This window comes from Bubalus bubalis, chromosome 7 (genome assembly GCF_019923935.1).
Source record: "Bubalus bubalis isolate 160015118507 breed Murrah chromosome 7, NDDB_SH_1, whole genome shotgun sequence".
NCBI classification, from domain to species: Eukaryota; Metazoa; Chordata; class Mammalia; order Artiodactyla; family Bovidae; genus Bubalus; species Bubalus bubalis.
In genome coordinates this window covers 28,073,873-28,096,978 of record NC_059163.1, presented here as the reverse complement: position 1 = coordinate 28,096,978, position 23,106 = coordinate 28,073,873, and the positions used below count along the sequence as shown (strand labels likewise).

General features: G+C 38.0%; 1 protein-coding gene across 3 annotated transcripts; it reads left to right on the top strand.

Annotated features, from left to right (window-relative positions):
- Positions 1 to 6,267: 6,267 nt before the first annotated feature.
- AREG (amphiregulin) lies at positions 6,268 to 15,974 on the top strand. 3 transcript variants are annotated; one of them, XM_025289899.3, is made up of 7 exons: positions 6,268 to 6,582; positions 7,860 to 8,090; positions 9,051 to 9,101; positions 10,708 to 10,909; positions 11,638 to 11,793; positions 13,754 to 13,865; positions 15,714 to 15,974. In XM_025289899.3, exons 1-6 carry the CDS (start codon positions 6,300 to 6,302, stop codon positions 13,845 to 13,847), a joined length of 1,017 nt encoding a protein of 338 aa, XP_025145684.3. In that variant the 5' UTR covers positions 6,268 to 6,299; the 3' UTR covers positions 13,848 to 13,865; positions 15,714 to 15,974. The 3 variants fall into 3 exon arrangements, with proteins under 3 accessions (XP_025145684.3, XP_025145683.3, XP_006059707.4); XM_025289898.3 differs by having other exon boundaries at positions 6,270 to 6,582; positions 13,754 to 13,853; XM_006059645.4 differs by lacking the exon at positions 9,051 to 9,101 and having other exon boundaries at positions 6,281 to 6,582; positions 13,754 to 13,853.
- The last annotated feature ends 7,132 nt before the right edge of the window (positions 15,975 to 23,106 follow it).

The following is a 23,106-nucleotide window of genomic DNA, read 5'->3' as shown; positions in this document are numbered from 1 at the left end:
CATCTGGGAGCACATAAATAAATCCAGGTGTGCTCAGTCATGTCCAGCTCTTTGCAGTCCCGTGGACTGTAGCCACCAAGCTCCTCTGTCCATGGGATTTTCCAGGCAAGAGTACTGGAGTGGGCTGCCATTTGCTACTCCAGGGGCTCTTCCCTGCCCAGGGGGCAAAGTCATTGCTACTGCTTCACTTGCTTTGGCAGGAGGATTCTTTACCACTAGTGCCAGCTGGGAAGCCCCAAATCCCGATTTAGGATGAAAATATTGATTTCAGGAATATTACTAAAAATACACTTAATGTTTATAAAATGTATGGCTATATTTTCAATTCTTCCTTATCCATGAGTTCCACGTGTGTATGTATTTTTCCATATAACCTTCTTCTTATTCTGGTCACACAATTTCAGGGCATACATTCAGAAAGCCTTGGGAAGTATGACATACAAAGGTCATTTTATTTGTGATTTAATCTGTCTCTGCTTAGGACAGACTGTACATGAGTGGTCTACTCAACAAAATAGTCTTTTCTTCACTTATGATCTTTTAAAACTGCTATTCTTACTGAATTCAGGGGGAAAAAAAGCCTGTTGTGATCATGGGAAAATACAACAAAATCTATATGTAATATAACGTAGCTTTGTTAAAAATGCATGAATGCTTAGACAGACTATCTAAAGTGATAATAGAAACATCAAATATGTATCATTAATAATATTGCCATTGAATTACTAAATGTATGCATATGTTGTCAATTTTTTAAGTAAAAGAAGGCAAGTAACAGTCAATCCTAAAGGAAATCAATCCTGAATATTCATGAGAAGGATGGATGCTGAAGCTGAAGCTCCAATACTCTGACCACCTGATGTGAAGAGCTATTCATTAAGACCCTGATACTAGGAAAGTTTGAAGGCAGGAGCAGAAGGGGATGACAGAGGACTGTCCAAGAATATTGGATGACATCACTGACTCAATGGACATGAGTTTGAGCAAGCTTGGGGAGATGGTGGAGGACAGGCAAGCCTGGCGTGCTGCAGTCCATGGGGCTACAAAGAGCTGGACACGACTAAGCTACTGAACAATAACAACAAGAGTTCCACATCTATGAAAAAGTGGTCATCACACAATATTGAATTTTTGGTAACTGGAATGATAATTTATAAAATAAAATGCAAGAAGCTAAGGAAAGTAGAAATGCATTAAAGAAAGATTAAGCACACACAACATATTTTTTAATTTTGGAAAAAATGAATTAAGGATATCATTATTTATTGACTAAAATTAGTAAACTATAAAAATCTTCTATAGGATTCTAATATACTTCAACCATTTGACCTCAGTATATTTTTAAGAGATAATAAAATGTCAAATCTTATCCTAAAATCCTAAATTCATAAAGGATTAATAACACACTAAAATTATACATGCTTCCTAACTCAGTGTATGACGATGGTTATGGACATCTAGTTTTCTGATCTTACATTCAGAATTGAGTTAGTGAGAACCCATAATAATTTGGTGTAAATGTGACTCCATTCTTGTGAGAAACTGAGTCTTCAATGTTTATATGCAAAGTGGATTTTTTCTTTTTCATATACTCAGACATATTTTATTACATTAAAATAGTTCCCTATTTATTACTAAATTAAAAGTATCTAAATCAATTTGTAGGATGAGTTTCTTAGATATAAGATAAATGTCTTCATCACACTTAATGCTTCCTGTTGAAATTCATTTCTCCATCTTTCATGTTTCAAACAAATCTTCCATCTCTATGAATATGCAGTCCCACTGTTTTATAATCTCTCTGAATGTACCTTGATTTTTTTTGCCTATATATCCCTAGTGGAGTAGTTCTTAATCAGAGGTACACACCAGAATTTTCCTGAAAGTTGTTTTTTTTTTTTTTTTTTTTTTAATACACAGGCCAGGTACTCACATCAGACATACTGAATCAAGAGAGGAAAATGGAGAATACATTTTGTAAAGGTTCTCAGATGATTCCGATCAGCTAACCTTTGCTTAAGAACTAAAGACAGCTCTTGTCTAGCACTGCTAAGAAAGGTGTTTAAGAAATGATTAGTGGAATAGACTCTTCTAAAATGTCCTAAAATAGTCTACGTTTGAGGTCCAATTTAAGGCCTCTGTATTCCTCATTCTTCTTGTATATGCCTGTCTCTGTTGTTCATTACTGCTTATATCTATCTCCATGTGTGTATGTGCTAAGTTGCTTCAGTGGTGTCTGACTCTTTGCAACCCCATGGACTGTGGCCCTCCAGGCTCCTCTGTCCATGGGGTTCTCCAGGCAAGAATACTGGAGTGGGCTGCCATTTCCTTCTCCATAGGGTATTCCTGACCCAGAGATCAAACCTGCGTCTCTTAGGTCTCCCACATTGGCAGGTAGGTTCTTTACCACTGGCGCCATCTGGGAAACCCACAAGTCTATCTCTGCTCTTAGATATTGTTATTAACATTCTATAGGATAATCCTTCCCATTTTATCCTGCCATGTTCCCTCTAGGGAGAAAATATGAACTACCTAAGTGTAGGGGCTACCTTATATTTCTTCATTTCATCTTCTTCCACCATTCAAGTTCTCTATATCACACATTCAATTTCCTTTCTAGCACTTTTCACTACCTAAATTTATTTTGTGTATTGTTTCTTTGGTTACTATGTGTTTCTCTTTAATAGAATGTAAAGACTTTACAAATAAGGACACTGACTAATTTAAAGTTCTAACCCAATATCTAGTTCTCAAAATATACTTGATGAATAAATGAACTACCTAGAGGACTGATTTTTGCACATATATCAATGTATATTGTGTTTACTTAGTTCCCACTGTATCAAATCATTTATGACTTTCAGTCCCATCTTCTGGTCCTTGCTCTGAAAAAGTCATCATGTGAAGGATACAAAAAGCAAGAAATTTTATTTCATTCTGTCAAATTAAAACAATCAAGTTCATTTAAGGTCTCTTTTTGAAGGAGCTAGAAATTACATATTCTTTAGAGTGGATATTTTCAAGATGAAAAGTAGAAAATTATAGACATCTAAGTGGAGCTAATGCATCTGTTAATAATACGTGAACTATTGCTTATATTTTAGAGAATTTCTTAATTTTAGTTTGAGAGTTCATATGTTGACTCATAAAAATGACCATGATGTAATATTTACTCAGACCCTGACGCTATTTGTAAAATTTCAAAATCAGCTATATGAACAAAAATTAATTCTACTGTGGGTTCTATAGAATATCTTTTAGCAGAGTCAAAGTGAGTTTCTTTCCACTCTACATATAAAATATCATCAGGCTCTAGATACTAGGCACCAAAAGAGTGTGTGACTCGCTAGGAACATTTGCCTTTGGGGCCGCCTTTAATATCAAACCAATGAAGGAATTATTAATTTATTAGGATAAAAAGAGTTGCTTCTCTACTTGAATTTTTTGAAATTGCTCCTTCTGGTCTCAACTTAGCAATCAGAATGTAAAGAATCCCACATTTATATGGGGTTGGTTTTTTTCTCATGCATGTATTCCTGAATGCCATGAGTCATCAAGGGGTGCTGCCTTTGTGATGCAACTATTATGACACCACATGATATCCTGTGATGCACCATAATGTCAAAATGCTTAATCTTAATGTGAAGTGGGTACAAAGTTCATGGCTTGAAAGTATTGGAGATTACTGATCACTTACTCTGTGAGTAGCTACATTTCTAAGGGTCACTTAGTTCTTCAGTGTGATTAATATAGTGTAACTATCACAATGTTAAGGTTAATAATATTTAATAACAGTCAAGTTTATTAATTTATTGTGTACTCACTACAAGTAGGATCTGTGCTATTGCTTATGTATCTTACCTAATCTGCTTAACGGCACATGGGTATCTTCATTTTTATTTTCAGATGAGGAATCCAGAGTCTTTCAGATATTAAGTAATTTACTATATGGTGGAATTTGTATATGAAAACTCAATTGGTTTGAATCTCAAGTTCATACTAAGCACTCAGTCCCTATGATGCTATGTTATGTTCCACACCAATGTAAATTACCACCCTCTAAATTTCCAACTGGAAAAAGACAAGACAATTTCCAATGTAAAGAGCCCACTTTCACAAAGAGAAACACTTTTGATGATAGGTGTGCACAACTTGCATTCACCTCAATAAGAAGAAGGGCTTCCCTGGTGGTTCAGCTGGTAAAGAATCCGCCTGCAATGCAGGAGACCTGAGTTTGATCCCTGGGTTGGGAAGATCCCCTGGAGAAGTGAAAGGCTACCCACTCCAGTATTCTGGCCTGGAGAATTCCATGGACTGTATAGTCCATGGGGTTGCAAAGAGTCAGACTCACTGAGCTACTTTCACTTTCACTTTCAATAAGAAGAAAGAGTAAGAAGAGAGGAAGAGAAGGACGAGAACAAAATTAAAACCTATGAGAGCAGAAAGATATACCAGCCTAGGCAACAATCTGCACGCTAAACAAAATCTCCACCATCTTTTGAAATCTGCTGGTAAGAATATGAGTCTCTCTGAATCACAGTCACCTCATCCACCAAAAAAGATGACCATGCAGGCCCCTGCTTCACCCTGGAATGGGCAGGGTCATCTTTCTCATCTGATTTTCCACTCTTGGTCACACCTTGTCTTCAGGTATTCTTTTCATTTACACTTGCTTCTGGGAAGACCATTGAGTGACCTCTCCATCTTTCCACAATGCTCTCCATGATACACAGAACAAAACTAAACTGCATCCTGGTTTTTCATGGCACTCAGTCCTCCTTATCTGATATAACAGACCTACTTTACTCTGCATCTGACTTTCACCTCCTTGAGCTACTGGGAACTGGTCATCATTTCATTATCTCCCTGCATAAAACAGAAAACAAGTGAAATACACAAAATATGGTCCCAACAAATGTCCAATAGGAGCAAAGACATGAGTCATGACTCTATTTTATCCTACTAAATGTAAGGTACTATTTAGCCTACATTATTATGACATGTCATTAAAAATACACAACTTTTTAAAAAAGTTTCCCAGAATTAGGACACATACCACTGTGACCCACATTCCTAAAAAGAACTGTTTTACTGGAACAGTCACAGAAGAGACAGATACCTTCAGGACAAAGAAATACTTAGAACAATGCTTTTTTCTCTTCTTCAGGTCATGAAAAATCAAGTTCTGGAGTTGTCTCCATGTAGAAGTTAGTCAAATTAATCAATCTCTCCCTCTCTCTTCACTTTATCTGCTTGTCATGATTACAATGCCCTGCTAGGTTCTAAATGGATTCTCAAAGCTGGCCCATTCTGTCTTGGGATTCCAGAAGCAAAATCTTGGCCACCATTCTTCGTCATCCAATCCCAATATGCTATCAGCAGAGACTATTCCTTTAGGTTAAATATTATTCTCCTGTAGAAATTCATTTTTCAAAGAGAAGTTTAGTCTAAATCCTTTTATCAGAGTGGAAAGAGAGTTTAAGAGTGAGATGAGGTTGAAGATGAATCTATCTGGCTCCTGCCATGACCAGCTGTGTGAAGTCCTCCCTGCCTTGTAAAGCTGACATTTGTCCCTCTTGTAAAACAGGGAAGATGATACTTAGACCTCCCTAGGTTTTGAGTGAGGTGGTATTGGTAATATTTTTAGTGTATTGTTCTGCCAAAAAAAAAGAAAAAATCAATAAATAATAATTTTGACAAGGATGGGTCCCTGGGCCATAAAAATAAATTGGACGGGAGGTGGTTGGAAATTCTGACCACTTCACAGTAGTGGGTGAGGAAGGGCCCCCGGGTGAGATAAGGTAAATAAAGCAGCTTCTCATTAGGAGGTGGGCTCTGTAGTCATATTATGACCGTTATTGTTAAAGACATCGGACCATTGTTAAGTCACTCCTGATCTTAAGGTACTTCAACATTTTAAAATGGAATTTTTTCTAGGTAATTCCTGTCTGTGGTAACACTAAGATCAACCAAAGTATATTCCGAGGATTTTCAGATGGGTTGAATGTTCGGGACTTCTGAATGTCAGCTCCTAGCTCCCAAACTCCACTCCTGTCCCTTGTATGGATCTGGTAATTTTTTTTTTTCAGCTTGCAGCGAGAGGTTTAATTTTCACTTCCTTCCAGCGGCTCTCTGCGCTCCCAGGAGGTGGGGCGCCTGGCATCCGTGTGTGGTTTTCGGGTAGTAACTTCTTCCCGGGAGGCCGCCCGCCTCCACCCTCCGCCGCGGCGTGACGTCACGGGCGATGCCCGGGTTCCCGCCCGGCCTATAAAGCGGCAGGTGCACTCAGCACCTCTGGAATGTTCGCACACCTGGCGCCCGAGCCTGAGCCCAGGGAACCTGAGCCCAGGGATCGCGAGGCGAGCTTCAGGAGCTGCCTCCAGTGCCCCAGGCTGGCCGGGCCTGCGAGCTCGGCCACGCGGCCCCCCGCGTCCCAGCTCTCGGCCACCACCGCCTCCTCCCGCCCGCAGCTCCCGGCCGAGTTGCCCCAGAGACCGCGACGCCGCCGCTCCGAGGGACCAATGAGAGCCCCGCTGCTGCCGCCGGCGCCCGTGGTGCTGTCGCTCCTCATCTTTGGCTCAGGTGAGGACATCCCGGCTCTGAGCTGCCCGGAGCTTCTCCCACAGAGGCCAAACTGGTCGCCTCTTGGATTTTGCTGCTGATTCTTAAAAAAAGAAAAAGAAAAAGAAATCCGCCCCTGGGTATCCCCCGACTCTGTCCGATGGGAGGTAATCGACATACCGGCCCCTCCTATGGAGGCAGAGAAAAGAGGCCGGGTGTCTTAGAGGTTCCAGGCCAGCAGGAGGGTGCCTGAGAATCTTTGTACTCTCACTTTAGTCCAGAGGAAGGAGAGTTTAGAGATCCTGTGATCCATACCCTTCCTTTTACAGATAAAGAAACAGAGGTCCAGAGCGGCAAAGTGATTTCCAGAGATCTTGCAGAAGAGAAGTTAAGTCCTAGACCAAGGAGTCTTACCTCCTACCTAAATTCTCCGTCTCCTCTGTCAAGTGATTTTGTTTTTACCATTCTAGAGGGCCTGGCATCGTCCCAGGAAGAGGTTCTACTTAAAAGCACCACTCTGACACTGTTTTGAGACCTAAAGAAGCCGCCTGCCAAGCAGGAGACGTGGGTTCAAGCCCTAGGTTGGGAAGATCCCCTGGAGAAGGAAATGATAACCCACTCCAGGATTGTTGCCTGGATAATTCCTTGAACAGAGGAGCCTGGCTTGCTACAGTCCATGGGGTCGCAAAATAGTCCTGTAAGATTTAGCCACTAAGCAACAAACGATAAAACAGGGGCTTGAAACTGGCCCCCAAGTCTTACCTAGTCCCTAGTTTCTTCTCTATGTGAGGGCAATAATAAGAAACAATGACAGTAAGAAAATTTATTACCAACTACTATTCATATTACTTTTTACATTTGATATGCATACTCTTTTTAAAACGGTACTGCATGTGTTAAAAAGATATTGGGTTTATCTCTAGAATCTGTTTATTAAAATGGAACAGGTAACATTCTATTGTATATATATATATATGAAGTTATGGTCATATTTAGATGTTACCTCTTAAATAATTATATTACATTAATTTGCCTATTTGGTGGGTTTTTGATGTGGAAATTAATGTAGATTATCTGTGGAAAAGAAAACCTAAATGAAAGAAGCTCTGTAATTGGGACAGTGGAGTTTGCTTGTCGGCAGACTATGAAGCAACTTTCATAAGTGACTCAATCACAAACAATAACACATGTGCAGTCAATTGCTTTGAAGATAAACATTCCTCCCGAACAGAATTGACTGGAGAGAAAAGGCACCCCGCTTTACTTTTTCTTTTCTTCTCTTATTCTCGCTCCCATAGCCCATTATACTGCCGGATTAGACGTCAATGACACCTACTCTGGAAAAGGGGAACCATTTTCTGGGGACCACAGTGCTGACAGATTTGAGGTGACCTCAAGAAGTGAGATTTCCTCTGCAAGTGAAACGCCTCCTGGTGGTGAACTGTCCTCCGCGATCGACTATGACTATGCAGAAGAGTATGATAATGAACCACAGATATCTGGCTATATTGTAGATGATTCAGTCAGAGGTGAGTAGAGGAGAAGGTGACAGTATAGCCTATAAGATATGTGGTTTGTATGAGCAAAGCTGCTTCAAAAGAAAAGCCTCTCCAAGATCTTCCAGTGGCTTTCTTGTGTGTATGACTGTTGTGCATCCTGCTAGTTAAGCTGGAAACTGAGATAGAAAGAGCTTTTAGTGGGCACAACCTTTGTGTCCGGAGCTCTAACAAATGTTTCATGTCTGGTAAGTCTAATCTTCACAACTTTATAAGGTAGGAATTGTTATCATTTTACAGATGTGATAACTGAAGCTTAAGCATTTTGCCCAAAGTTCCACAGCCAGAATGAAAAACTCCAATCTGTTGGATTTCAGATACTCTGCCACATGACCACTCTCTGATGTGAAAAACCAATGTAGACATCAACCAACCCTATATAGTTTATATCAGCTTTTATAGCCGCTCCCCACCACCATTTTTCTCTAAATAACTGCAGTTGGACACAAATAGGGCTTCCCTCATAGCTCAGTTGGTAAAGAATCTGCCTGCAATGCAAGAGACCCAGGTAAGGGAACAGAAAGATGTAATGGGAAAAGAATGATTGGATCTTAGCCACTGTGTATTGTGTTGCAACATTGGCATTAGTAATATCACTTTCTGGAAATATTAAAGAACAAATATGCATGGATTTTATGTCACTAAAATCTCTGTTTAACCCTAAATCTCAATTGTCAGTTAAATAATAGTGACCTATAATTTCTTCTCTTCTGCTGTTATCTGATTTTTCAAAAAGAGCATTTACTTAAAATGAGGGTACCAGAGTAAGAGGTCACTATTGTTCATTACTCTCATATTACTTTGGAGTTTGAGGGCAGACGAGGTCATCAGTAAATCAAATCTAAATATCCTAGGAGCATCCATTATGAAGGCAGGGTTTAAAGCGTCCTCTTTCCTGATCTTAGTTTCCCTGACTCCTCCCTCTCTGTCTAGCTCCCAGAACTGGTGAAGGAATAGCAAGTGATAACATGAAGACAGTGGCAGGTGGGAAAAGTTTTATCAAACACTCCATTTTCCTCCCTTGCTCCACACCTCCCTTATGTGCTTTTACATAAGGTGGGAAAGGGGTCCGTTTCTTATTTTGGGAGGGGGATGAGATGAGACCATTAAGACTCTAGAAATTTTTCTCTTAAAGATATTTCAAGTTAGCATTTCATAAGGCCAAATGAATTGATGGTGATGAATGAAAATGGTTAGGGGCCAAAATTACAATACACTGTAAAATACAGTGAAAATTGATCCATGAAGATAATGTCTATTGTAGCACTTCAGCATAGTGACTGTCTCTGTTTAAAATTTGTAATGTATCTGTAAAGTCTGTAATATCGATTTAAAATGTCTCTGTTAGAGGAACTGTTCTAATTTGGGGTACTTTTCTTATCATAAGAGGGAAGTTTCAACACAAAAATTGCATAGCCACCTATTAAACATTGCTCCTAATTTGACTATTGTTAATGACTAATATAATGACCGCTAAAATACTGAAAGTATTTAATATTTTTTACCTTAATCACAGGGCTCCAGCTTTGCTACCCTTCCTTATGTTTCTAGAGTTCTCTATTTACTGAGCACTGCAGAACCATTTTGACTAACTTTATTATGACTTTATGACTCTTTTCTCTGGGCTCACTAAATACTTGCTCAGATAAACCTATGCAGAGATTAGTAAGACAAAATGCACAGCTCTAACATAGAAACTCCTCCTTCCTATGTTTAATGTGTGGGTAAACTATACCCTGCATAGCTATAACACTGAACAAAGGTTTCTGTGAATCTGAAGAGTTAGGATGAACCCATGAAGCACCAAGTACAAATATTTCTGGACTCTGTTTTTCAAATAGATTGATCATAGAAATTAGCCCCCAGAAGGTATCAATTAATTATAATCTGTTGTAATCTGGGAGTTGAAGAAAGTTAACTCTAATGTATAATTCTGTTCTTTTCACCTCAGGTAATAGCACACCAATTCCCAACTATGAAAGCACAAGACTGATACGAGTAAAGAAAATGATCAAATATATTCAAACCCCACTTTAATTAATGGAACTGAGCTTTTCCAAGAGAAAACATAATGTAATTGGGTATTAATAGGCTTTAACATTCCAGCACTGCCATTTTCTAGCTACTGTTTTAGTGCAATTTACTTGTCTTTACTCTACTCTGCTTTTTCTCATCTGTATCATGTGGATAGTAACAATACATTCAACTGTGATTTGGGTTTAATTAAATTAATGCTTGTTACCAAGAACCTGGTATGAATTAAAGTAAAAAAAAATGTTTAAAATATTTCATGGATTTTCTTAGACAAGTAACTCCTATTATTCCTGTTATCAGTAGTAATAATACTGATACAAATAAAATATGTTTTTAAGCTAATAAAATAACAAATGTGTTCAGATTCTAAGTGCCACATAATACAGATATTGTCTTTGTTCAATTATTGTATATGAGTTGTGTTAAAAAATGAGACTGATACGGCTGTTACCCTGTGAACTTTCACTGCTAGGACATTTTTCTCTCATGTCTTCAAAATGGTGTTCCACATAAAGAGAGACTTTTGTCAATAAATCTTTTCTTTTTTATTTTTTAGTTGAACAGGTAGTTAAGCCTAAGAAAAACAAAACGGAAAATGAAAAGACTTCAGATAAACCCAAGAGAAAGAAAAAGGGAGGCAAAAGTGGAAAAAATAGAAGAAACAGAAAGAAGAAAAATCTGTGTGATACAGAATTTCAGAATTTCTGCATTCATGGAAAATGCACATTTTTAGAGCAACTGGAAACAGTATCATGCCAGTAAGTGACCCTAAATCATATGGAATTCTATATTTCTAATACTGTGTGTGAAACCCCTAGTTGCAGAAAACCATTTGTTTTTTTTCAATGTATAAACCAAGAGTTGGCAAACTTCCTTAAAGAAGCAGATATGAAATATTTTGGGTGTTGTGGGTCAAGATTATGTATGGTTATCATATAACCAATTAAAACATGGCCATTTAAAACTATAAAAAAAAAAAAAACATTTTTCAGCTTGCATGCTATAAAAGACCTAGCAAATGGCCAGATTTGACCCGTGGGCAATAGTTTACTGAACCCTGGTGGAAATCATCATTTTGCAATATATATTTTACAAAACCTCTTGATAAAAAAGGAACTAAGGTAGTTTCACTTAATGTTGTTTTTGCTTCCTTCTCCCTAAAAGCTGCTAGCACATTAAATGGTAGTGGAATGTATTCGCTGCCTAACAAGCCACTGAATTCATCAGTTGGTCATACAAGGAGCACAAAGAATGAAAAGGCGTGTCCTCTTGGAATATCACACCCAGACTAATCTCAACTTGTTCTTATACTAATAGACCTTAGGCGCGAATGCATTCTACAGCTCATCATTTTCAAATACAAATAAATGCCTGGACTGATTTTTTGAATGCTAGAATTAATGATGGTTTGTGATCTGTAAAGTAAATGTGAAATTTATTGGAATTTTTTCAGTGATTATAATTTTAAAATGTGGGTTATTTGCAGATGTTATTCAGAGTACTTTGGTGAACGATGTGGGGAAAAGTCCATGAAGACTCAGAGCATGGTCGACAGCGATTTATCAAAAATTGCTTTAGCAGCTATAGCTGCTTTCGTCTCTGCCATGACCTTCACAGCTATTGCTGTTTTTATTACAATCCTGTAAGTAAGGCATGTCTTTAAAATCCCTAATAAAGTAATGCCAGGTTGATTTTTTTCAGGATTTCTATCTTAATGCGGTATCATATTTTACGTGAGTTATTCTATTAGTGGTATGTGATATTTGGCCATATCTTTACCCTTTATTGACAATTCACAGAATATGGTTAAATATTCCTTTGGCCACCGTTGAAACTTAATATATGAACCCCTTTTCTTGAACTTAAAAATTGATGGTTTTGTTTCATGTTATATGTCTACTCATGGCTACTTCTGAATCTCAGATTGTTAATATCTTCTATTACTATATTAAGCTTAAGCAAGCTTCCCAGAAGCTAATTAGGAACTAGATTGTCAGAGACATTGCTTTGATACTAAAAATTCACAAAGAGCTTCAAACCAGGAGCCAAGAAAAGATGTCTTCTGCTTCTGTCAGAATGCAAAATTCTGAGTTAGGAATTAGATAGCATGGTACTGACTTATTAGAGCTTATGCCTATTTTGTTATTGTCAAATGAAGTATGGGAATTCAATTACTAAAAAAAAACACAAAACATTTCCTCCATATGGCATGGCGTAGGAAGCAGGGACAATTCTATTACTGTTTCATTCTAGCAGTATCTTCCCTGTGCTCATAATAACAGATCACTTACTTCACTTCATGACCAATGAATGTTAGAACTAGACTGTCCTAGGTATGTCCTAGCCACTGGTGGGTATGTAAAAATGGCATTGTCTGTCAAACAAAAGTCAGTAGATTAAGGAGCTTCAGGGAGGGTGTGAATGGCTCTGTAATGACTCATGTGCTACTGGAGCTTGGGAAAAGCAAGACTCATTATTCTAATTTTAGGTCTTGGTAAATTACTTTTAACAACTGGATTGTATACATGATCTACTACTCCTGCCATTCAGGAAACAAGGAATTATCTTCTGTCATTGTTTACTATTATTTTAAACTCAGATCAGCTAATGATAAAATGCCAGGTAAAACACAATTTTATGATGCACGTAAAGCTTGATGTGTGGTTTAAATTTGTTTTGCACATCCGAGAAATTATTTTGGTCTGTTGGTACCTCAAGCCCGATATGATATGCCAGTGTGTTTAGGAAAAATACACTCAGACACCATTATTATTTGACATAGAATGACAGAAGAAGAAACTGCCAGTTAGGGAAGATGTTTTGAAAGAATTATTCAAAAACTCATAATTATTCAAATTGAAATATTTAATAATCCTTTGGAAAAGTATGGAAAAGCTTTGTCATGTTTTCCTTTTCTCTTGTATTCTTCCCTGTATTTGAAACACATCGCAAATACCAGCCTAAGACACAGTTGCTGCTTTTACATAACTGAAATCAGTTTTTTCCCAAACATCACAACAAAAGTTCTTAAGATTTTAATAATAACATTTAGTAGATAAAAAAGCTAATAAAAATTGAATTGCTTGAACAACACTAAAACATTTCAGACCATTGAGTTTTTTTGGTATCAGGTAGCAATAAATAAAATTAGAAATATTTATTATATTTAGAAATAAAATCAATTTGTTTTTAAGCCTGTATAAAAAAACAAAACCTAAGCATTTACATTAGTTTGTGCAAGCATACAGCCCTTCTGTGGTAAAACTATACTGTCTTCTTCTAGCTGTGCCTACAATTGTGCTGTTTTGGGGAAAAATATGGATATGTTTCATGCCTTCTAAAAGTTTGCATCCCAATGCACATTTGTTTAAATCTCAGTACTTTGGGAATATGTTTATATAAAATCAACATAAAGATTCCCTTAAAAAAGAACATTGTGATACTTTTTACCTGGGTTTAGTTTTTTGGGTTTGGTGAAGTGGTCCGTAAGTGTATAGTGGGTCCATAGGACTCATGAAAGAAATTCCCTGTGCTCATGAAACCCCAGTCAATGTATATATGAATAGAACTTTGATGACAGTAGAATATCTTGTTCTTTGAAGGCTTCGAAGACGATACCTCAGGGGATATGAAGGTGTCGCTGAAGAACGAAAGAAACTTCGACAAGAAAATGGAAATGCACATGCTGTAGCATAACTGAAGGTATTATTGCAGGTTGGAGTTTTAAAAGATATCTTTAAATAATATTTTACAATTTTAAAAATATAATGTCTATTATCTGAAGAAAAATGAGAAAAGCAAATTTTCTTAATGGTACACTATGAACATTGGCTACGCAAAGGTGTTATTCTTTCAGCTTGAGTTGCAGTTCCATACTGAGAATTGACCATGTCCTTACTATTCTAAGGGATAGAAAAATGAAGGAGACACAAATTCTGTTCTCAAAGAGCTTAGTGTTTTGAAGATAGAAAAAGATGCAAGAAACAAGAATATCAGGGGGAGTAAAATATATGTCGTAAAAAAGGAACTAATGGAATATGAGGAGTTTCCAGCGAAGGAGAGATAGAATCCAGTGGGCTGCATTTAGGGAGCAGAGAAAGATGCGATAGAGGATGGCATTGGAAGTGAGTCTCAAAGAACTGATGAGACTGGGACAAGTGATTATAAGGGGAAAGGAAGATCAGTAGTGTGAGATGGGCTAGATTATTTTAGAAAGGTTTGAAAGATGACCTAGTTCAAATGGTGTTGGAGAAGATAAGGTTGAACTGATAGGCTGAGCTCACATGGTGGAGAGCCAACATCAGGGCACCTGTACTACAAATGTGAGGAAGTAGAAACACCAGTGGGATATCCTTGCACAGAAGAGAAGCAGGAATGGAGAAGGACTCACACTGGACAGGTAACTTGGTTAGTGTACAAATTGTAGTTTCTATTTAAAAAAATTTTTTTTTTTTTTAAGAGAGAGAGCTGAGCATGTTGTATGGAGAAAGTATGGAGAGGGATATTTCATTGATAACTAAAGTCAACAGCTGATGAAGCAAACTTCCACAGGAAGCGGGAGGCAGGGAGATCAAGGACACTCTTAATGTCAGTCAAAAGAAGGAACTCCATTTCCTCAGACATTTTGGAAAGAGGTCACATCTCAAGTTATTGGGTTGGCCAAAAAGTATGTTAGGATTTTTCCTTACAATCTTACAGAAAAACTCGAATGCACTTTTTCACCAGCCCAATATTATTTTTTGCCTTCCATTGCTTTAAGAATTACTTGAGATACTTGCTAAATATGCATATTTGTAAGCCAAATCCTAAATCTACTAAGTCTGCGGTTCCATCTTTTATTAACATTCCAGATGCTTGAAGAACACTATCTTTAGCATTGGTTAAGTACAGGCATTGTGTTCTGAGCCTATTACAGAATTAGCTCAGTAAGTCATGAAATAGATAATTGTCCATGCCAGTGCCATACTCAATACTTATTCATCAAAAGTTATTAATGAATTGGCTTAATGTTGTGAAGCTAAAGTCACCAGCATGAATAAGAGTTTATTTTTGGTTGTTTAGTGCAATTGAAATTTCTCAAAGGAGGTCCAGAATGACTTTAGGAAAAGGAATATGCTGTGTTGGCACATTGTGGCTGCCTATTAACTGGTAGCTACTATTATTATGCCCTTGGTACTAATTATCCTAAATTAACTGTATATCATAAATATACTGAGCCACTTAATCTTTGTTTTTAATTATGTCCGCTTCATAGATTTGGTTAGGAAAACTATTTCTCATCACTATTCTCAGTGCTGCAATTTTAATAAACAGAATTTGATGAAACAGGTTTGAACACACAGTCTTCTACCCAAGTATGCATATAACCGAAACAGATGTGAAAGACAGATTCAAGTCAGAAGGGCTAGTTTGTCTCTGAAAAGCTTTTAGCACTTTCCACAAGACATCCTAGGGGGAAAAAAAAAATTGGCAGAAATTCTGATTGATGATTATTCTTTGACCTTATCTCAAAGCTATGTTGGAATTGGGCTGTCTCTAACAGTTCATTTTATTTTCCAACAGGGTATCAGATCGGAGTCACTGCCAAGTCACAGCTGCAAGTGATACATTGGTTCTTCTTTTCAGCAAATCCCAAGAAAACAGAACCTTTTCGTTCTGATGGTTTTAAACTTTCAATTGTCACTTTTTAATGCTAAGTCTTATTTCTGTACATAAAGATGCATGGAGATAAAAACTATTTTTTCAAGTTGTAAATAATTTATTTAATATTTAATGGAAGTGTATTTATTTTACAGTTCATTAAACTTTTTTTTTAATCAAACAGATTGAGAGTTTGAATGTGACTTTTGAGATTGTAAGACTTTAGGGTATTTGTCTAACATTTAAATGATCATTTTAAAAGGAGTTCCTTTCCTTTTTTTTTTTTTTTTTACTGTTTTGATATTTATTTTCAAAACTTAACTGTTTTCTTAGAAAGTACTCTTAATGGGAAAATTATTAACTAGAGTCACTTAAAGTGAAGTCGCTCAGTCGTGTCTGACTCTTTGCAACTCCATGGGCACCAGACACCAGGCTCCTCCGTCCATGGGATTTTCTAGGCAAGAGTACTGGAGTGGGTTGCCATTTCCTTTTCCAGGGAGCTTCCTGACCCAGGGATTGAACCCAGGTCTCCCACACTGTAGGCAGATGCTTTACCATCTGAGCCACCAGGGAAGTCACTTAGCCCTCCCACAAATTCTGATGTCTCAAACTTCTCTTTCTTATTCCACATAGAACTTATTGCAAGTCCAATAAATTATAAAAGCTTCTAAAATCAACATGTGGCATAGCTTCTCTGTTACAGTAGACATAGATATTATAAAAGAGAGAAAATATATTGCCCATCATTATCATCACCATAAACAAGAAAGGAATAAAGTTTGAACATGGCCTTTTGCATGAACCAGGAAGTATTTAGATTTGAGACTTCTTTCCCTAATATCACGACATAAATGTATAAAGCAACTAAAACCCACTCTTCTTTTTCTCCACTTTCTCCTCTTTTCTTACATTATTTTAAACAAATACATGTGTATTTCTGGTGAATGTTCTTTCAAAAGCATTAAGGTCGTGGAATGATTCACAGTCATCCCTGGCTGGTCAACTAAGTTACCTGGGTGAAAAACAAAATAAGCTTTCTGTTGTGCAGGGTATATTTTGAGAATATTCACCAGTAATAAGCATATTTCCAGCAGTCATCTCATGGAATTTCATGGATGCAAGGTGCCTCAAATATCAACACTTCCATCTGTCTCTAACATGTGTGTGGTTGCTCAGTCATGTCCTACTCTTTGTTACCCTTTGGACTGTAGCCCTCCAGGCTCCTCTGTGCACAGAATTTTTCAGGCAAAAATGCTGGAGTGGGTTGCCATTTCCTCTTCCAGGTAATCTTCCCGACCCAGGGACTGAACCCATGTCTCCTGCAACCCTGGCATTACAGGCGAATGGATTCTATACCTACTGAGCCACTGGGATTTCCAAATCCTTGCCCAGTGATCATCTAACCAATTGGCTTCCAGTCTCACACATTATTAGTTGAGTTTTAAATGTCAAAGTGGCAATCCTTATCCCAACCCTGCCACTCTCCTCACAGTTTCTGACTTAAATGGTCAGGGGTGGGTCATTGGTCCCTGTATTTTTTAAAGATTCCTATTTACAACCAGTGTTGAGAACCTCTGGTTCTCACACGTAAAGTATACATTTTCTGCACACCTAAAGTATACATTTCCCTCAGCATCAGCTACTGATTATTTATTGTGGATGACTCAAATATAGTGCTAGCGATATAAGACAAAAAAAGCCTTTATTTTGGGACATTTACCACCAAACTGGTGGGAGAGTGTGTCTTGTCAACACAGTGCAGTCAATAGCTGGATTAAGATATGTACCAGGAATTCATAGGATTTAGAGGAGCTCTTATCCAGACCAGGCTGACTGAGGCAGGAAGGGTTTCTTGAAGAGGGCCCACCTGAGATAATCTCTGAAGGGTGAGTAGGAGTTATGTAGAGAAACCATTAGAGTCACAAGCAAATTACAAAGTCATCAAAGAGTATGCCTCAAAAAGGAAAATATATAAAATAGTTCAGGATTACTGAAACAAAGGGTAAAGTCAAGAGAGTCTATAACGCAAGTTGGAGTGGTCAGAGCAGGGGCACACAGGGCCCTTAACTTACGCTGTAAGTTAAATGAGGAACCACTGAAGCCAGCTGATCAGGGATAGTACTGATCACTTGTATTTCAAGTAGGTTAACAGTCAGCCATATGGTGAAGCCCAAAGCCAGAGGTAGGAACATTAGCTTGGAAGCAGTTGAAATATTCCAAGAGTGAAAAGAAAAACAGTTGAAGTTGGGAAGTTAAGGGAAGGAATGAGAAACCCAACATGTATTTGGAGATGTTTCTGTAGATTGAAAAATCAAAAAGCCGAGGGAACAAGATAGTGAGAGGAGAGAAGATATCTGGAGTGGCCTTCAGGTTCCTGGATTTAGTGTCTAGGAAGATAGTGATACAATTTTAAGTAGCCATCTCTTGAACTAGCTTATTGAATATTCTAAAAGAAAAGCATGGCTTTTTAGTTATACTTGAATGAAGAATGTCTCTTCTGTATTTCATAAAATCAACCTTTCTAGTTTTTAATGGATTTGTGAAGAAATGAGTACCAGCCTGAACAATCAGTCAACTGAATTAACGCTGGCCCTCACCTCCCAGCTGAAATTGAGCAGATGAGAGGAAAAACTAGGTCTACAAGTGTGATAATAAATGCAGCTTTGGATCTGTTGAGTTTGAGATGTCAGGAGATATCTAGCAATAGGAAGCAGTTGGATACACAAGTTTGAAATCCAGTAAGGTGAAGAATTATACATTGAGAGTTGTCAAAATATATATGTTGTAACTGAAGCCACAAAATGCTCAAGATTACCAAATGAGGTGCTAATGAGTTTGCAGAAAAGTATATTTGAATTGAAAAATCTCAGTTGTCACCAAACACTGGGAAGGATGACTCAGGCTACCATAGTCACTGTGAAGGTTCTAGGCAATTGCGTTATTCCATGTAATTTCTTAGTCCTTAAAACAAAATAAAAGTTTATTGAACCATTACAGGCAAAGATGGAAAAGCTCTATAGAGTCAGCAAAAACAAGACCTGGAGCTGACTGTGGCTCAGATCATGAGCTACTTACTGCAAAATCCAGACTTAAATTGAAGCATGTAGGGAAAACCACTAGGCCATTCAGGTATGACTTAAATCAAATCCCTTATGATTATACAGTGGAAGTGACAAATAAATTCAAAGGATTAGATCTGATAGACCAAGTGCCTGAAGAACTATAGATAGAGGTTTGTAACACTGTACAGGAGGCAGTGACCAAAACCATCCCCAAGAAAAAGAAATGCAAAACGCAAAACCGTTGTCTGAGGAAGCCTTACAAATAGAGTAAATAAGAGAAGCAAAAGGCAAAGGAGAAAAAAAGAAAGACATATCCATCTGAATGCAGAGTTCCAAAGAATAGCAAGGAGAGATAAGAAAGCCTTCTTTAATGATCAATGCAAAGGAATAGAAGGAAACAATAGAATGGGAAGGACTAGCAATCTCTTCAAGAAAGTTAGAGATACCAAGGGAACATTTTATGCAAAGATGAGCACAATAAAGGACAGAAATGGTATGGACCTAACAGAAGCAGAAGATATTAAGTGGCAACAATACATAGAACTATACAAAAAAGGTCTGAATGATCCAGATAATCACAATGTTGTGATCATTCACCTAGAGCCAAACATCCTGGAGTGTGAAATCAAGAGGGCCTTAGGAAGTATTATTACAAACAAAGCTAGTGGAGGTGATGGAATTCCAGCTGAGCTATTTTAAATCCCAAAAGGCGATGCTGTGAAAATGTTCCAGTCAATAAGTCAGCAAATCTGGAAAACTCAGCAGTGGCCACAGGACTGGAAAAGGTCAGTTTTCATTCCAATTCCGAAGAAGGGCAATGCCAAAGAATGTTCAAACTACCACACAATTACACTAATCTCACACACTAGCAAGTCATGCTCAAAATCCTTCAAGCTAGGCTTCAACAGTATGTGAACTGAGGACTTTCAGATATGCAAGCTGGATTTAGAAAAGGCAGAGGAACCAGAGAACAAATTGCCAACATCAACTGTATCATCAAAAAAGCAAGAGAGTTCCAGAAAAACATCTACTTTTGCTTTATTGACGACAGCAAAGCCTTTGACTGTGCGCATCATGACAAACTTTGGAAAATTCTTCAAGAGATGGGAATACCAGACCACGTGACCTGCCTCCAGAGAAATCTGTATGCAGGTCAAAAAGCATCAGTTAAAACTAGACATGGAACAATAGTTCAGTTCAGTCGCTCAGTCGTGTCTGACTCTTTGCGACCCCATGAACCGCAGCATGCCAGGCCTCCCTGTCTATCACTAACTCCCGGAGTTCACTCAGACTCATGTCCATGGAGTCAGTGATGCCATCCAGCCATCTCATCCTCTGTCGTCCCCTTCTCCCCTTGCCCCCAATCCCTCCCAGCATCAGGGTCTTTTCAAATGAGTCAGTTCTTTGCATCAGGTGGTCAAAGTATTGGAGTTTCAGCTTCAACATCAGTCCTATCAATGAATACCCAGGACTGATCTCCTTTAGGATAGACTGGTTGGATCTCTTTGCAGTCCAAGGACAATAGACTGGTTCCAAATTGGGAAAGGAGTAAGTCAAGACTGTATATTGTCACCCTGTTTATTTAACTTATATGCAGAGTACATCATGTAAAATGCCAGACTGGATGAAGCACAAGCTGGAATCAAGATTGCTGGGACAAATATCAATAACCTCAGATATGCAGATGACACCACCCTTATGGCATAAAACAAGGAGGAGCTAAAGGGTCTCCTAATGAAGGTAAAAGAGGAGAGTGAATAAACTGGTTTAAAACTCAGCATTCAGAAAACTGGGATCATGGCATCTGGTCCCATCACTTCATGGCAAATAGATGGGGGAACAGTGGAAACAATGACAGACTTTTTTTTATTGGGCTCCAAAATCACTGCAGACAGTGACTGTAGCCATGCAATTAAAAGACATGTGATACCTGGAAGCAAAGTTATGACAAACCCAGACAGCATATTAAAAAGCAGAGACATCACTTTGCCAACAAAGATCCATATAGTCAAAGCTGTGGTTTTTCCAGTCGTCTTATAAAGATGTGAAAGTTGGACCATAAGGCTAAGTGCTAAAGAATTGATGCTTTTGAGCTGTGGTATGGGAGAATACTCTTGAGAGTCTCTTGGACAACAAGGAGATCAAACCAGTCCATCCTAATCAACCCGGAACATTCATTGGAAGAACTGTTGCTGAAGCTGAAGTTCCAATACTTTGGCCACTTGATGCAAAGAGTGGACTCATTGGAAAAGGTCCTAATTTTGGGAAAGATTGAATGCAAGAGGAGAAGGGGGTGACAGAGCATGAGATGGTTTGATGGCATCACCGATTCAATGGACATGAATTTGAGCAAAGTCCAAAGAGTGCAGGACAGTGAAACTTGGTGGCTGCAGTCCACAGGGTCACAAAGGGGTGCCTGGTGGACTGCACTCCATGGGTTTGCAAAGAGTCAGACACAACTGAGTGACCAAAATAAAAGTAATGACACTTATTTTCTTCTGTGACTTAGAAATCAACATAATTCTTTAGTAATATTTTGTGTGAATATTTTCACCTTAACCTCTAATCTCTCAAAACACACACATGCAAACATATCTATACTATGTTCATTAATCATTAATGTAATAATGCTGCTGCTAAGTCGCCTCAGTCATGTCCGACTCTGTGCGACCCCATAGACGGAAGCCCACCAGGCTCCCCTGTCCTTGGGATTCTCCAGGCAAGAACACTGGAGTGGGTTGCCATTCCCTGCTCCAATGCATGAAAATGAAAAGTGAAAGTGAAGTTGCTCAGTTGTGCCTGACTTAGTGACCGCGTGGACTGCAGCCTACCAGACTCCTCTGTCCATGGAATTTTCCAGGCAAGAGTACTGGAGTGGGGTGCCATATTTACTAAGCATCTTCTATAACCATAGTGATGGTTTGCACAGGGCAATTCAAGCTTCCTCCAGGACTCTCTGGAGAGACAAAGTGTATCATAAACAGCTCTGGATATACGTGTGTGCATGCTGGTAGTGAGGTGGTTGGCAGCTTAGATCATGGTACAATACAATTAGAACCTTTTTTTTAAAGGATAACAAAAACTGTTTTATGCCTGGACACTAACATAAAAATTCTTGAGTTAAAAATTATCTTAAAGAAGATTTCAAAATACTTAGAATCTAATGAAAATGTTTTATTTGTCAAAATTTGTGAGGCATAGCTAGCTAAAATAGTACTTAATAGACAGTTTGTAGATTTAAAGTATATTTATTAGAAAATAAGAAAATCTTAAAAGGGACACAACTTAAGCTAAATATTTAACTCAAAATTTAGAAAAAGTTCAATAGAATAAACCCAAGGAACATAAAATAAAAATGTTAAGGGCAGAAACAAATTTTCAGTATTTGTGTACAAATGTGAGAGTTGAACCATAAAGAAGGCTGAGTGCCAAAGAATTGATGTTTATGAATGTCACTTTTTTGCAAAAATATAAAGATGGATAATGTTGGCAACCAGTTAAACATTACTGGTTGGAGATTAGCCTGGAACTGCCATTATAATAACACTTGATCAGATTAAAAATAAATATACCCTGTTACCCAGAGTGAACATATTTCTGAGACATGGAAGCCCACAAAAGAACTTGCATGAGGATGTTCATTGTTGTGTTGTTTATGATAGTGGGGGATTAGAAGCAATCTAGGTGTCCATTACGTGATAATGGGAAAGTCAAATGTACATGTACCCTGGAAAATTCAGTGCAGCTGTGAAAAACATGAGATACCCTCCTATTAGTAGGGGTAGATTTTTTTTAATGTAAAAAAAATTTTAAAGATAATGCTCAAGCAAATAAGATATAAACCAAGACAGTTCACATTTCTTTATGTTAATTAAATATACATTTTATAAATGTCACATTATATTAATATTTATGTTAATTGAAAATAAAAGGTCACATGAAGCATAAGAATGGTTACCTAGTAGGGAAAGGTGAATAGGAGCAGGGAAGTTACACTGTGCCCTGCTGTCTTAGGCACAATATTGGAAGGGAGAGAGGAAAGACATTAGCAGCCTTCACTTCTGGGTGCAAAAGCTGTATTTCTGAGGTTATTAAATTTATGTCCACAGGGCCCAATGAAAAGTGGATTGTGAGTGATGTACACCTCATTCATTCCCTCTTAGCTGGGAACCTTACTCCCATATCACATTGCCACAGAAGCAAAGTGACTTCCCCTCAGCATTGTAATATTTCCACTTTTTCTTTTGCCTTCT